Raw genomic sequence first — 17,461 nt, 5'->3', positions numbered from 1 at the left:
GAAGTTACAGGTCTGTGAGAGCCAGAAATCTTGATTGCTTGTTTCTGACCAAATACTTATTTTCCACCATAATATGCAAATAAAATGAAAAAAAAAACAGACAATGTGATTTTCTGGATTTTTTTTTCTCAGTTTGTCTCCCATAGTTGAGGTCTACCTATGATGTAAATTACAGACGCCTCTCATCTTTTTAAGTGGTGGAACTTGCACTATTGCTGACTGACTATATACTTTTTTTCCCCACTGTATATATATATATATATATATATATATATATATATATATATATATATATATATATATATATATATTATATATGTGTATATTATATATGTGTATATATAATATAATTTTTTTTTTTTTTTTTTTTACAGTGATGGGTGTGAGCCCTAAGTTTGTATTTGTAGGCAATGCATGTTAAATGCGGTTTTCCTTTGGGAGACAATTTAATTTTTGTTTCTTTGGTGAAATGTTCCTAAATTTGTTTTTTGTTTCCTTACAGCCCAAACAAAGCTGAGTTTATAAGAGCAAAATATCAAATGCTAGCATTTGTTCACCGTTTACCCTGTCGAGATGATGATAGTGTTACAGCCAAAGATCTTAGTAAGGTAAGCATTTTTCTCCTAATTAGGCATGCTTCTGTCTGAGCGCCTGACCAGTTCTGTCTTGTTACAGCAAATATCCTGATCTCTGGCTCACTGATCTATGAAGAAAGAATATGTTACTGTAATATACGCTAGAGCACTATGTGATCTGAATCCATCATGCTGCTTCCTTACCAATTATATTCCAGTTTACATGCTGGCAGAGATTCCTTAAAGGGGTTGTGCCAATAACAAAAGTATATTTTAATCAACAGATCTTGGAATAAAAATAATCTCCACAATTAGTTTTTAAAATAATGTTCCTGTGCTGTGATAATCTTATAAATGTGCCCCTGCTGTGTACAGTGTAATGGCTGTGTCTCACCGTACAGGGACATGGTCTGATCATACCACAGCTCCTGGGCAGGGGAGGAAGCAAAAAATCTATACAGACAGGAAAGCATGGGATCGCTAATATTTTTTTTCTTTGAAGTAAAACATTTTTAAAAACTGGCCGTGAAAGGTTTTGTCTCTCAAAAAGAATCAGCTGTGATCCCCTTCTGTCCTGTCTGTATCCTCTTTTGCTTTCTCCCCTGCCCAGGAGCTGTGGTATGATCAGACCATGTCCCTGTACGGTCAGACACGGCCATTACACAGTACACAGCAGGGGCACATTTATAAGATTATCTCAGCACAGGAACATTTTTTTAAACACATCCAATTGTGGATTGATTAAAATATACTTTTGTTCGTGTGGTAAAACCCCTTTAAAGGGAAAAGACCATTTTTGAGCAACACCCCATACTATTCAGCACTTAGAATATTGTGAGCAACGTGATAAAATAATTCATTTATTTTATGCTTTTTTTTTTTCTCTTTATTCACTATCAAATCTGAATAGAAAATTGTGTTGGACAGCAGTTTATTAGAAAAGCTCAAGTTATCTGACAACTGATAATTGACTACAGCCCTATAAGAGCTAACATTGTGTCTGTAAAAGCAGATCTGCCAGGAGATTTCACAAGACACACTGCAAGTTATTAAATAGATGTCTTAAACTTGATAATGCTGGTGTACATACTTTGGAAATCTATGTAAGAATGGCTGTTTAATCCTTAGTGAAAGTTTCCCTGCCTGATACTAAAATGCTAAATTTAATATAGGTATTATACAGCCATTCTGGCATGGGTTTAAAATGGATCATCAAATCTAAGAGCTCTATTTAAATAGGTTGTCCACTACTTTAGTACTGATGACCTACTCCTAGGATAGGTCATCAATGTCTGATTAGTCTGGGCCTGACACTTGGCAGCTCCGCCAATCAGCTGCTGTCTGTGTAGGAGGCAGCTGCCGTCCAGAAATACTTGCGGAGCTGGCCGTCTACCGATAATGGCTGCCACATGGTACTACACATCCGCCTTCTATTGATTTGAATAAGAGGTGGATGTGCAGTAGCAAGCCTCGGCCACTATCAGATGACGGACCAGCTCCGCCAGTGAGCATTTCTGTCCATCGCCGACACCATTACAACTGATCAGGGTTCCCAGGTGTCCAGTAAGACATTGATGACCTATCCTAAGGATAGTTCATAAATCAAAAAGTAGTGGACAACCTCTTCATAATCTATACAGTTTATGTAGTAAAATCTGGTGACAAGTCCACTTTAACTTGTTAGAAATTATATAATTTCTCTATTAATATATTGCAATTAAATGAGAAAATAATCTGTGAGAGATATTTGGCTACTACTGGAAACTTTTTACTGGATAAATAGTTTTTGCCACATGCCTAATTGTAGTAATCGCTTGTAGCAATAATTGCAACTCAAGAACAGGGGTGGATTGGAGGTGGAGGCGGGGTATCGGCTCTCATTGGTGAGTCTTTACGCCACCCTTCCATGCCCTGCTGAGCTTCATCTATGCATCTCGTTTGGCCAACCAGTATTGTGCACCATGCTGAAGAAGGGCAAAACCCCCGAAACAGTTCAGTCTACAAATGTCTCTGCTTTCCCTGTGAGTTACACTGCAATAAATGTTAATGTCAGAACAAGAATTGTTCACATAATTTCTCCTCCAGACCCAGTCACCTAATATAATCCATTTGACCATTTACGTGCAGCTTTTGTCGCTATGGACATTGTGAAATACATTTCAGCATAAATCACTGGATTGATGTTGTATTTGAGAAAGTGTTCCTCCTGCTACTCATGAATGAATGTCAGGGGTTTCCAAATGTGATTTTTTTTCAGATTATACTTCTTAAAGGCTATGCATTTGTCTTGAAAATAAATCATTTAAAGACAAAAGCTAATAACCCTTATTTATATAGGGCCAATGTGTTCTGCAACGCTCTACATTTTATAGGGAAGAGAAGCAATCAGACTTTACAGAGCAACAAACTAGTAAACAAATCAAAGAATAGGTGTGAAGGCCCTGATCACAAGAACTTGCAGTCTGAGGCAATGGTGATGTCGCAGGAGGTAAAGTTGCCTAAATAGTTAAATGGTCTGTGTAGTGTACATAAATCTGAATGAGTCAGTCACAAAGCAGTATCTATAAACACATGGAGTGCATCGAGAGTTCACATAAATCATATACTGCTTTTACTTCCAAAACCTCCCCTTCCTTCACCAAATACACATACATGCTTGGCTCGGAGGAACATACAGTACATGTGTTCTCAGTGGAGAAAGTTGCTGTCAGTAAGGCCTGTTTCACACTTACGTTTTTGACCATCAGTCAAAATCCGCCGTTTTTGCAAAAAAAACGGATCCGCCATTTTTTTTTTTTTTTTGGCGGTTCGTTTTTTTCCCCATAGATTTGCATTACCAGCGGATCTTGACGGATGGCCATAGGTTGGATCCGGTTTTTTTCTTTTCCCGCCCGCCAACATGCCTGGACGGACCATACGACGTTTTTTTTGCTGCAGGATCCGCATTTTTATAGTGCACATGCCCGGAGGAATGAAGTCAGCCGGACATTTAACCCTGAAATCATTTCTGGCGGACAGAAAAAAATTCTCTCTCTCACATCAGTTACCAACGGGTCCGCTTTCCGCCATTTTGGCGGATTTGAACGGACACAAAAAAAACCTGAAGTGTGAAACAGGCCTAATTGAACGCCCTGTTTTTGAATTTTTACAAACTTTGTTTCTATAGCCTGCACTGTCTGCAGAAAGACACCTATTTTCAGATCAGATCTATAACAGGTCTCTGGAACCATTAGGGTATGTGCCCACGATCAGGAACTACTGCGGATGTTACAGCATAGTGGATAGGATTTCTAGAAATCCCATGTCTACTATGTGTCCACAGACGGGGATATGGACATGCGGCATGCCTTTCCAGAACGCAGCATGTCTGTTTCGTAATTATAGTGTATTGGATGCAGTAAATCCGTACGGTTCAGTGAACACATGTGGATTTACCTGCGTTCAATAGAAGGAAGAGCTTTGGATGCAGCGAACATTGCGCTGCTAGTTCCGGATCGTGGGCATCCAGCCTTAGGCCTCTTTCACAGTTTTAGTGTGGACACTGATGTCTTCAGTCCTGAACTTGGAAGCCTCGTATAAGTCTGAGGTTATTGAGTTACTGTCAGGATACCTACAATCTTGACATTGGGGGTCAAATTCGGACTGTGGATATCAGAAATGTGAAACCGGCCTTACCAAATGAAATATAGAGTACTGTCTATATACATTTAATATCTTTTAATAATTGCATGGCCTATAAGTCTCCCTACACTGACATGTCAGACAAGTCACACTCCGTAAAGAGACATGTTACTCTTTAAACCCCAGTTAGAAAACTCTCATACAGCCAAATCGGGTCTCTTGCTTTGTACCGAAAAGGGGGCAACACCCTAAAACATATCTGTGTAAATAGAGATTTTGATTTGGCTTTTATCCAAAGTCATACAGCAAGGTTCCTTAAAGTTTTGATATTGACTTTTAGAATTGCTACTTTCGATAAGTGACAATAAAGTTAAAGTCCTCTTCTTCATTGAAAAGGCAGTTTGCATATTTAAAGCGAATCTGTCACCCTTATTTTGCTGCCAGCACAGACATCAGAGGTTTATCTACAGCATTCTGTAATGCTGTAGATAAGCTCCTGATGTAACCTGAAAGAGAAGAAAAACACGTTATATTATACTCACCGGAGTGGGCAGTCCGGTCCGATGGGTGTTGCGGTCCGGTCCGTTGCCTCCCATCTTCATGCGATGACGTCTCTTCTTCCCTTCCTGTAGTAGCTCCGGCGGACTGCTCTGCCCTGTTGAGGTCAGAGAGGTCCGGCGCCTGCGCACTGCAGTATTCTGTTCTGCCCTCAACAGGGCAGAACAGTGCACCTGCGCCGGAGCTACTACAGGAAGGGAAGAAGAGGACTACATCGTATGAAGATGGGAGGAGCCGGACCGGACCGCAACATCCATCGGACCGGACCGCCCCCTCCGGTGAGTATAATCTAACGTGTTTTTCTTATCTTTCAAGTTACATCGGGGGCTTATCTACAGCATTACAGAATGCTGTTGATAAGCCCCTGATGTCGAAGTCGGCAGCTGATAGGGCATAAAAAGGTGACAGATTCCATTTAATATCACTGAGGAGCTTCGCATAACCTATAAGTCTGGGGAAACTGATGTTATTTTAAATTACTTTATTACTTTATAAAATGTGTTCAGTATGTTTTAGAACTGATTGGCATTTAGTTTGAGTTGGTCATTTAGGATACTATATACCGGTAATACAGTTGTGGCCAAAAGTAATGACACCCCTGCAATTTTGTCAGATTATACTCAGTTTCTTCCTGAAAATGATTGCAAACACAAATTCTTTGTTATTATCTTCATTTAATTTGTCTTAAATGAAAAAACACAAAAAGAATTGTCCTAAAGCCAAATTGGATATAATTCCACGTCAAACATAAAAAAGAGGGTGGACAAAAGTATTGGCACTGTTCGAAAAATCATATGATGCTTCTCTAATTTGTGTAATTAACAGCACATGTAACTTACTTGTGGCACCTAACAGGTGTTGGCAATAACTAAATCACACTTGCAGCCAGTTGACATGGATTAAAGTTGACTCGACCTCTGTCCTGTGACCTTGTGTGTACCACATTGAGCATGGAGAAAAGAAAGAAGACCAAAGAACTGTCTGAGGACTTGAGAAACCAAATTGTGAGGAAGCATGAGCAATCTCAAGGCTACAAGTCCATCTCCAAAGACCTGAATGTTCCTGTGTCTACCGTGCACAGTGTCATCAAGACGTTTAAAGCCCATGGCACTGTGGCTAACCTCCCTAGATGTGGCCGGGAAAGAAAAATTGACAAGAGATTTCAATGCAAGATTGTGCGGATGTTGGATAAAGAACCTCGACTGTTATGAATGAGTCACCGTAGGAGGCAAAAACAGAAATACTAGCTAAGTCCAGAAAACCAGAGAAGTTGGCAGCTATCGGATTGCAGACCCCTGAACCTATCAACAACAACTAGCAGTAGCCGTGGGGGGTTCCTGCGGTGCCCTAGACCCCTCGATCACAGCCGGAGAACTAAATAGCCTAAAGACAGAAAGGGAAATCTAAACTGCCCCAGAGAAGACCCCAAAGCAATAGGCAGCCCCCAACATATATTGATGGTGAAGAAAGATGAAAAAACACTCACACAGATAGAAAGATAGGCTGAGCAAATGATGGGGCCCAAGCTAACTAAATAGGAAAGGATAGAAAAGATGCTGTCTGCAATCCGCCAAAAACCCTATCAAAACAAGAGCCAACAGACTGATAGGGAAAAAAGCCCTGAAGACGCTAGGCTTCAAAAAGACTATCAGTACTCAGGTATTTTCTGAAGACAGAGCAAAAAGGAATTCAGCTCACCCCAGCAGGGAATGGCAGAAATCCAGAAAAACAAGGCAAGGCAAAACAAAACCAAAACACAAATGCAAAAAGTAGAGCAGAAAACTTAGCTTTTGAGGAGCAGGAATCATACTGGTCTCCTAGAATCCCTCAGAGAGATCACCAGCAAGGCAGAAGGGCGTCAGCTGCCTTATATCCAGTCAGCAATTCCAGTCACCCAGTCATCATCATCCTGCACAGGTGCTTGGTAATCAGCCTCACTACCTTCCTTCACCAGAAGAGGGAGTTCTCAGACTTCAATGGTGAAGGGGAAAATGAACAAATGAACTCACAACACTCGACTAACATCCAAACAAGTTCAAGCTGCCCTGCAGTCCGAGGGTACAACAGTGTCAACCCGTACTATCCGTCGGCGTCTGAATGAAAAGGGACTGTATGGTAGGAGACCCAGGAAGACTCCACTTCTTACCCCGAGACCTAAAAAAGCCTGGCTGGAGTTTGCCAAAACTTACCTGAAAAAGCCTAAAACATTTTGGAAGAATGTTCTCTGGTCAGATGAGACAAAAGTAGAGCTTTTTGGGCAAAGGCATCAACATAGAGTTTACAGGAGAAAAAAAGAGGCATTCAAAGAAAAGAACACGGTCCCTACAGTCAAACATGGCGGAGGTTCCCTGATGTTTTGGGGTTGCTTTGCTGCCTCTGGCACTGGACTGCTTAACCGTGTGCATGGCATTATGAAGTCTGAAACTTCCAACAAATTTTGCAGCATAATATAAGGCCCAGTGTGAGAAAGCTGGATCTCCCTCAGCGGTCATGGGTCTTCCAGCAGGACAATGACCCAAAACGCACTTCAAAAAGCACTAGAAAATGGTTTGCGAGAAAGCACTGGAGACTTCTAAGGTGGCCAGCAATGATTCCAGACCTGAATCCCATAGAACACCTGTGGAGAGATCTAAAAATGGCAGTTTGGAGAAGGCACCCTTCAAATATCAGGGACCTGGAGCAGTTTCCCAAAGAAGAATGGTCTAAAATTCCAGCAGAGCATTGTAAGAAACTCATTGATGGTTACCAGAAGCTGTTGGTCGCAGTTATTTTGGCTAAAGGTTGTGCAACCAAGTATTAGGCTGAGGGTGCCAATACTTTTGTCTGGCCCATTTTTGGAGTTTTTGATCACTGTTTTGCTTTTTGCTTCATTCTCTTTTGTGTTTTTTCATTTAAGACAAATTAAATGAAGATAATAATACCAAAGAATTTGTGTTTGCAATCATTTTCAGGAAGAAACTGAGTATTATCTGACAGAATTGCAGGGGTGTCAATACTTTTGGCCACAACTGTATGTAACACACACACATTCTTACACACAAATATCAGCTGATGAACATTTCTTATACTGGTATTTTAAATTTTACAATTTTATAGTTCACTTTTCATAGCGCTTTGTTTAACTCTGAATTTTTTTTTTTTTATTTTTTTTTTTTTTTTTTAATTGTATTCAGCAACTTCATTCAAGTGTTAGGACTGGTAATTTGGAGACCTGTCTACGGCTTTTATCACTAGGGGCACAAGCAAATTTTTTTAACCCGGTAAGTTGCGGCTTGTCTTTTTTACTGAATCTACTCCTAGTAAATTTGATTTTAATTAGTGATAGCTGTTACTTTTATAATTTAAAGTGGTTGGTTGGAGTAATAATTTTTATATAATAGAATGAAGTTAAAGCAAGTTTGTCACTCTCAAAAAGGCAAATCTTCCTATGTCCCCCCACAATTCTCTGTACTTCCTCCTTCATATGGACAGATATTAGACTAGTGAAGCCAACAGCTGGCCGCAGTGGTGACAATCAAGTCACCCCTACAGCCACTGAATGGTACAGCAGTCACATGCATTTGTCCTTTTCAATTCTGTTGAGCAGCAGAGCTCTAGTTTTAGTAGAGATACTGGGGTTTGATCACACATTATGTTTTTGCAGTGGAAAAAAAGCAGCATTTTACAGTACAAGCATATTACGCTTATTTTTTCATTGAAGATTAGATCCTTCAGAGCTGTTTTTCAAAACGCCAGCATGTCAGTTCTTTGAGTTTTTGCAGCATTCTCACCCTTCCAAATGAATCAGAAAAAACGCAAGTAAATAGATAGATAAAAAAAATGGATTTTTGGTTCTTACCGTAAAATCTTTCTTGGAGCCTTCATTGGGGGACACAGAATACCATGGGTGTATGCTGCTGCTGCTAGGAGGCTGACACTATGCAAAACAAGAACATTAGCTCCTCCCCGGCAGTATACACCCTCCGACAGGCACTAGGCACCTCAGTTGGTGAAAAAGCAGTAGGAGAAGCAATGGAAACTCTCTAAACATATGTACCAACCCAACAGGGGACTCAAAGACCCAACACGGTACAAAGTAAACAGGGAGGGTGCTGTGTCCCCCAATGAAGGCTCCAAGAAAGAGATTTTACGGTAAGAACCAAAAATCCATCTTTCTTTATCGCCTTATTGGGGGACACAGAATACCATGGGACGTTCCAAAGCAGTCCCAAGGGCGGGAACAGCAATAAGGAACGAAAGAACAGGAAAGGCTTAGGTCGGCCGGTGCGCCACCGCCGCCTGCAGAACCTTCCTACCAACAACTGCATCAGACGAGGCCTGGGTATGAACCCTGTAGAACCTCGCAAATGTGTGCAAGGACGACCAGGTCGCGGCCCTGCAAAGTTGCAGAGCCGAAGCCTGGTGTCGAACGGCCCACAAAGCTGCCACAACCCGGGTGGAGTGAGCTCTCACTCCCGGAGGGGGCCGTTTTTCCTGAAGTCGGTATGCTTCCTGAATGGTAGAACGAATCCAGCGAGCAATCGTGGATTTGGATGCCGGAAGCCCTTTCCTGTGACCTTCAGAGATGACCAGCAATGAATCAGATTGACGAAGTGAAGCGGTCCTAGCGAGGTAGACACGCAAGGCTCTAACAACATCCAGCTTGTGGAGTGACCTCTCAAGAGGGTGAGAAGGAGCCGGACAAAACGATGGAAGAACGATATCCTCGTTGATGTGAAAGGAGGAAACCACCTTTGGCAGGAAGGAAGGAACGGGCCTGAGGACGACTTTATCCTGATGGAGCACCAGATAAGGAGAACGGCATGACAAGGCCGCTAACTCAGAAACTCTTCTGATGGATGTAATGGCGGTCAAAAAGGTCACCTTCCATGACAAAAGTGACAAAGGAATGTCCTGGATGGGCTCAAACGGCGCCTTTTGGAGAGCGCCAAGAACGAGATTGAGATCCCACGGTTCTATTGGTGAATGATGAGGAGGAGCCACATGAGCGACTCCTTGGAGGAACGTCTTAACCTGCGGTAAGGAAGCGAGCTCTCTTTGAAAGAGGATAGACAAGGCAGAAACCTGGCCTTTCAGGGTACTGAGTGACAGACCCGAATCTAAGCCAGACTGGAGAAAACCCAGTATGGACGGGATGGAAAAAGCCATTGGAAAAACTTTTTTATCGTCGCACCAACGGAAAACAGCCTTCCAACACCTGTGGTAAATGCGGGAAGAGGCTGGTTTTCTGGCTTTGATCATCGTCTGAATCACCTGGCTGGAACAACCTGATTCTCTTAGAATTGCGGCCTCAACGGCCATGCCGTTAAATTCAGAGACCGAGAATTCTCGTGGTAAAGGGGGCCTTGCGAGAGAAGATCCGGACGGACTGGAAGTCTCCAGGGAACGTCCGCGAGCATGTTCACCAGTTCCGCATACCAAGGCCGTCTCGGCCAGTCTGGAGCCACAAGAATTACTGGAATGCCTTCCGATTTTATCTTCTTGACCACTCTTGGGATCAAGGCAAGAGGTGGAAAAAGATAAGGGAGTTGGAACTGGGACCACGGAATTACTAGGGCATCGCAAGCGACGGCTAGAGGATCCCTGGACCTGGCTACGAAGCGCGGCACTTTGTGGTTCATCCGAGATGCCATGAGGTCGACGTCCGGAGAACCCCAGCGCTTGCATATCTGATCGAAGACTGAGGGATGGAGAGACCATTCGCCTGACGCTAGGCCTTGACGACTCAGAAAGTCGGCTGCCCAGTTTTCCACCCCTGGAATGTGCACGGCGGAGATTGCTGGGACGAAACGTTCCGCACAGCGCAGAATCCTGGCCACTTCTGACATGACTTGGTGGCTGCGCGTGCCGCCCTGATGGTTTATATACGCCACAGCCGTGGCATTGTCCGACTGAATGCGGATCGGCTTGCCGACGAGAAGGGGTTGCCAGCGAAGAAGGGCCAGAAAGATTGCTCTGATCTCGAGCAGATTGATAGGAACAAGAGCTTCCTGAGGGTTCCAGTGTCCTTGAGCCGTCCTCTGATGAAAAACCGCTCCCCAACCCAGGAGGCTGGCGTCGGTGGTGATGACTTGCCACCGAAGCGGGAGGAAGGACCTCCCTTGGAGGACTGATGTAGACATTGTCCACCAAGTGAGGGATTGCCTCACTTTGAGGGGGAGAAGGATTGGCCGGTCTAAGGACCTCGTCGTCTTGTCCCAGGCTGAAAGGAGGGACAGCTGAAGAGGATGAAGGTGGAACTGTGCAAAGGGCACTGCTTCCAAGGAAGCTACCATCTTCCCCAGAATTTTCATGCAGAATCGAAGGGGAATGGGCGTTGGCCGTTTGAGGGCTCAAATCCCTTTGAACAGAGCCGCAAATTTCTCCCTCGGAAGAAACACCCGGGCCAGGTTCGTGTCGAACTCCATGCCTAAAAAGGACAGACGCTGAGTGGGGCTGAGGACGGACTTTTCTTTGTTGACTAACCATCCGAGACGGTCGAGAGTATCCAGAGTTATCTGAAGACTTAGGAGACAGTCTTGACGGGACGAGCCCTTGATTAAGAGATCGTCCAGATAAGGAATGATGAGAATCCCTCTGGCTCGAAGGATGGCCATGACCGTCGCCATCACTTTCGTAAAAACACGGGGAGCGGAGGCTAGGCCGAAAGGGAGAGCCGTGAACTGGTAATGATCGTCCTGAATCGCAAACCTGAGATATTTCTGATGTTGCAAGCAAACAGGGATGTGAAGATAGGCATCCCGTATGTCCACAGAGCAGAGGAATTCTCCGGGTTCCATTGAGGCTATCACCGATCGAAGAGACTCCATTTTGAAGTGAAGAATCTTCACGTGGCGATTGAGCAATTTGAGGTCCAGGATTGGCCGCAGGGAACAGTCTTTCTTCGGGACTACGAAGAGATTTGAGTAGAACCCTGAAAACCGTTCGTCTGAGGGAACGGGAACAATCACTCCGGCGGAAAGAAGGGAGGAGACGGCCTGAAAGAATTCTGGAATGTGGGACCGTTGTCTTGGAGGACGAGACAGGAAAAAACGCCTGTCTGGCGGGGAAGAAAATTCGATCTTGTAACCGGATGCGATGATTTCCCTGACCCAAGCGTCGTCGACAACCGACAGCCAAGCGTCCACGAAAAAGGAAAGTCTGCCTCCCACCCTGGAAAAATTTCCAGGTGGGGATGCCCCGTCACTTGGAGGCAAACCTGCAAAATAAAAGACAAGAGAATTAAAAAGTTCACACTAGAACACCTAAGGAAGAAAAGGTTAATTGCGGATCTGGGACGATCCCGGTCCGCCTCCTACAGACACTAAGCACAAACTGAGGTGCCTAGTGCCTGTCGGAGGGTGTATACTGCCGGGGAGGAGCTAATGTTCTTGTTTTGCATAGTGTCAGCCTCCTAGCAGCAGCAGCATACACCCATGGTATTCTGTGTCCCCCAATAAGGCGATAAAGAAAAATGTATTTCATGCAACGTTTTTCCTGCCACCGCTCTGGTTTTTGCAGCAGAATAATTTGTCAGCAGCTGAGAGTGAGGTTTGTGAGCAGCTAACTGCTGTATATAGGCTGTAGAGAGGTGACTGGTAAGTCAGAAGTTACTCCCTGTCCAGGAATGTAGCTACTGATCGAATTTGGGCAGGTACTAGTAGCTGAGCTCCAAGGAAACTAGGTGTACACTATGAAAAATAAAAGCTCTTATTACAGGAGAATGACAGCAGGTAGAAAAGCTCAATTGCAAGCAAACGTGCTTATTTTTTTGCTTTCTAACTAATTGAAAAGAATTTTAATAGAATGAGAATACATATTTAATATTATTATGGTCGAATTATAGCGTTTTTCTTTTAATGTTTCCCAGGAAAAGGGAAGTACACCCCTTCATGTGGCAGCCAAAGCTGGTCAGATTCTGCAGGCTGAGTTGCTCACAGTTTACGGTGCGGATCCAGGGACACCGGATTCTGCTGGGAAAACACCCATTGACTATGCGAGGTAAGGATCACATCTCTTTTTCATGTCAAAACCTCCAGCTTGATTTCTATTGCTATTTCAAAAAAAAAAAAAAAAATATTTTATCCTCATTGTTGCATGCTTCTCTTTTCTATGACTTGGGTATGATTCCGTTCTAAAGGGAAAAATATAATTTGATGCTGCAAATCTTTTGTATTCATGAGTTAGAAGACTGTGGTATACACTGTAGTTTACCACGTAGCGTACATTTCTTGGCATTGGTAACCTATTTCTCATTGGTATTGGAGTAGAGTCCAACTGAGACCATAAAGATATGTTTTACTTATTTACAATAGCATCATAATTTCCATTTATAACTGCAACGTCACAGCCTAAGGCCGGTTTCACATGTCTTGATATTTCCGGTACCGCAAAAACCAGTACCGGAGATATCAGTGTCCGTGTGTGTAATACTTGCAGCACAAGGTTGTCACATGTATGCCACATCAGTACCACACGTATCGGCGCCTAGCAAGCAGTGGTAAAGTTAGTTGTGTTCACTGGCGCCAGGTGCTGAAGACCGCTCGCATCATAATACTTCCCTGCTCGCGCTGCGATTAATGCGAACAGGGGAGAATGTTGAGTTATATTCAACTGATAACAGCGAGAGCAGGTGGCGGCTATGAGACTACTACTCCCATCAGCCTACACCTGCTGCCACTAATAACAGTAAGGCTAATGGGAGTATTCATCACCCACCGCCTGCTTTATAAATAAATAAATAAAACAGCATGGGTTCCTCTGTATTGTTTATAAGCAGCCAGGCAAAACTGACAGCTGCTGGCTGGAACCCTCAGCTGTTGGCTTCAGCAAGGCTGGTTATCAAGAATAGACAGGTCCCCCCCCCTGCTGTTTTTTGTAATTATTTAAATAAATAATTAAAAAAAACAGCATGGGATCCCCCTATTTTTGACAACCAACCCCGCTAAAGCAGACAGGTGGGGACTAGTATTCTCAGGCTGCTACAACTATAAGGTCTTATAGACGCCTCTCCATTACTAATCCATGGGCTTGATGTCACCAGACCATAGAAAGGTGACATCGACCTCACAAATATTACCCCACTTGCCACCGCTACAGGACAAGTGGGAAGAGCCAGGCAAAGCACCAGAATTAGCTCATTTAATAGATGTGCCTTTTGTGGGCCAGCAGCAGGCTGCTATTTTCAGGCTGAGGGGGTCAGTATCCATGACCCCTTACCAGCCTGAGGATATCAGTCCCCAGCGGTCTGCTTTAGCAAGGCTGTTTTGTCAAAAATGGCAGGACCCCACGCCATTTTTTAAAACTATTTATTTAAATAATAAAAAAACAGCTTGGAGATGCCTCATTTAATGTAGAGTGAGTATTAATATACTTGCCTACCACTGCTCTCTACGGTGTCCAACGTTGTTCTCTTACTTCTCAAAGGTCACTTATTGGGCACACATTAGACCATTATAGCCTATAGATGTTTTATATACCTAAACATAGCCATCACAAACATGGTGAGAATATTGTATTGACTACACAGTCTCAATACATTAAGTTTCAGCTATATGTTGTGGTGTAACTTGGCTTCCCCCACCGCCCAACTATGCCATGTACATGTAACAGTGACCATATAAGGCCCCAGGATAAATCAGTCGTCACAGATAATATCACAGTGATTTCCGGAAATAAATGTAACGGCAGGTGCCACTTCTAGGCTGAAGTAGGAATTTACCTTAATGACATGTATAGCACGTATGTGTTTCTCCATGTCTGGCAGATCAGATTGCACATTCTTCACATACTTGTGCTTTGTATAGATGAGAAATGGGATGAATGCCAGAAAAGTGTGCAAAATGGATGGCTGATTGTGGAAGCGAAAATCAATTGTAATTCATTTAGTTATCAGAGGATGTCCAGTAATTCTAGATGAGCTGATCAATGCCGATCTGCTATTTGTTCTCTACAGTGTATTGTCGCTATGGCCAGTTACTGCAGTCTAGCGATATTATGTAAGGATTTATTCACATTTAGCACGCGTGTCACACTGTCCGTGTAATACTTTACAGAGAAAAACTGTGGCCTCAATCCTATTGCATCTAGTGAGGGAATCTTGAAATGGGGACCCATCTGCATGAACTCCGAATACACCAATGGATGATGGCATGAAGGATATGATGTGCGCTTTTTTATTTTTTTAAATGGGGAAAAAAAACCTCATATTGCTGAGGGGCCAAGCAGCAGTAACAGTTTGGAGGAAGTGTGTCAATAATGTTATGTTCACTCGCTGTCTATAGAGTGCTTTATGACAGTGTTTAAAGGGGTTGTACAAAAATAGAAAAGTCTGCTTTTTTTCCCCAGAAACAATGCCACAGTTGCCCACAGGTTGTGTGTGGTATTGCAGCTTAGCCCAATTCACTTCAATAGAAAAAATGTGCAATACCAGACACAATCCATGGACACGTCAGATAATGTTTTGGGGAAAAAACTGCCAGGTTCAACCCCTAAACCAATCAGACAGTGCTCCAAACCTTAGTAAATCTTTGTTTCCCTCCCAATAGGCAAGGTGGCCACCATGAACTAGCAGATCGCCTTGTGGAAATTCAGCATGAATTAACAGATCGATTAGCATTTTATCTTTGTGGGCGGAAACCAGGTAAGACATAAAGAAGGTAATAATTAGGAACTTTGATAATGAGTTTTGGGGGGAGGGTTCTCTGAAGTTCATAAATGGCTGAAATTTCAATATGCTTGTAAAAACAATTGCAATTTATCCTTCCGTTATATAAGAGGGTTTAAAAAACTAAAATTACTAAAAATTTTAGTGTACAGCTTGTTCCAGCATTGTTGGTTACCTAGGCAAGGAGCATGCTCCACTAACAAGCTCTATGCTTTATAAGCACGCTCATGCCACTCTGAAGCTGGCTGGATCTGACATTCGTCAGTCCCCCTGCACTTCTCCCATGCTGCAGAGACAAAGCCACCTCTGCCAAGAGCCTGAGAGAGAGCTTAATTTGAACTAGCAGCGAAACCATATCAATCTTCAGTTCACTGTCCCCCAGCAAAGCAGGAAGTTAGGGGCTGGGAGTGATGAGTACCTGAAGCTGCATTTGGCTAAAGCCCTTTTAAGGGATTATGTATACATATCTGTAAAGTCTTGGTGCACTTTTGACCAGTCACTGGAAAGCAACAAAAAAAATTATAAAAATGTGAAATCTGCTCCAAATAAAAAAAAAAATAACCTCTGTTTCATACCTATTCAGTGCAGTTCAATGTGGACTCCATTTGTTGCCCTACACACATCCAAACGATAGTGAAGTCCTTCTCACACATGGGTAAGGACATCTGGTGTAACAGAGTGAATAACGTCTGGGATTCTCTGTTTTAAGTGATTAATGTCGTTGATACGTTCAATGTACACATGTTGCTTCACATAACCTCAAAAGTAAAAATCTAAGGGTGTCAGGTCTGGGAATCGTGTATACTTTCCTGTGACTGGTCAAAAGTGCTCCATGACTTTACAGACACACTGTTTATATATTGTAGGGATTGTACCCGCTCAGGTGCAACTGGTGGCAATCAGGAGGCACGTTCATTTTAAAGTTCACAGGGTTTATTACTTCACAAACCCATAAAACAGAACAAAAGAAATAGCCTTTGGCTCAGGAAAAACAAGGTACAAGTGTACAGTACTTCAGGCTCGGTCCTGGAGCCTCAACACACATACAGGAGGCTTATCCCTCCACACATACAGCCCTGTGTTAAGCAGTAGTCCACATTATATAGGTATAACCACACCCAGGAACCCATCACCTGACTAGTCACGTGACTGTGATATCTCCGCGGGTTCTGAAACACACATAGAGGTACGGTGACGTCCCTTAGTGCGTACGTGCACTAAAGAAAACACTCCGAGCTTAATCAGAGTCAAACCATCTCTGTGATACATATCTCCCATCGACTATACTACCCTTAGCCACGCCACATACCTCCCCCCTCTGCCTAAAGCTGTGGGGCTTGGCACTTTCCCCCACTAGACAAGGGATTCTTGAGAGGTCATCAGCATTACCATGTAGCTTCCCTGCCCTATGTTCTACATGGAAGCTGAAATCCTGCAGGGCTAAGACCCAGCAGGTGACTCTAGCATTTTTACCCTTTGTTTCCCTCATCCATTTGAGTGGGGCATGGTAGATATCAACCTAAACTTACGTCCCACCAGATAGTACCGTAACGTATCCACCGCCCATATTATGGCCAAGCACTTTTTCTCTACGACTGAGTAATTCCTTTCGCATGAAGATAGCTTCCTACTCAAGTAGAGAACAGGATGCTCCTCCCCATATATCTCCTGGGAAAGGACTGCTCCTACCCTGACATCTGAGGCGTCTGCCTGAAGAATAAACTCTTTCTTTGAAGTCTGGGGCCATCAGAACTGGTTGCTTACACAGAGCCCCTTTCATTTCTTGGAAAGCTGACTCTGCCTCTAAGGACCATCTGGACCAGGTACTTGGCTTCTTCTTTACCTAAGGCACACTTCTTCGGGTTTATTGTAAACCCCGCCTCCCTTAGAGCATCAAATACTGCTTGGACCTTTTCCAGATGACTCTCCCTGTTCTTCTGGAGCAACTCCTGGCATTGCTGTTTCTGGGACTTCGATAGTATCTCCGCTATAGTAACCCCTCCAACCTCACCTTCTGGATTGCCCAGCAATCACGGAGTTACTGCTAGCTCTCTATCTTGCC

At 43.5% G+C, this 17,461-nt stretch overlaps 1 protein-coding gene across 4 annotated transcripts in view; it reads left to right on the top strand.

Moving 5' to 3' along the window:
• Positions 1-17,461, top strand: part of GIT2 (GIT ArfGAP 2) — a 121,954-nt gene that overhangs the window by 34,704 nt on the left and 69,789 nt on the right. For all 4 annotated transcript variants that reach the window (XM_073582642.1, XM_073582640.1, XM_073582639.1 and 1 more), the window contains exons 4-7: positions 503-608; positions 7,928-8,014; positions 12,604-12,734; positions 15,281-15,375. In XM_073582642.1, the coding sequence (XP_073438743.1) occupies positions 503-608; positions 7,928-8,014; positions 12,604-12,734; positions 15,281-15,375 (419 nt within the window). The remainder of the gene's footprint in view (positions 1-502; positions 609-7,927; positions 8,015-12,603; positions 12,735-15,280; positions 15,376-17,461) is intronic.

Source organism: Dendrobates tinctorius, unplaced genomic scaffold, assembly GCF_039654945.1.
Source record: "Dendrobates tinctorius isolate UK_male_01 unplaced genomic scaffold, ASM3965494v1 ptg000073l, whole genome shotgun sequence".
Taxonomy (NCBI): Eukaryota; Metazoa; Chordata; class Amphibia; order Anura; family Dendrobatidae; genus Dendrobates; species Dendrobates tinctorius.
The sequence above is the reverse complement of the archived record's forward strand: the minus strand, read 5'-3'. Positions and strand labels throughout refer to the sequence as shown.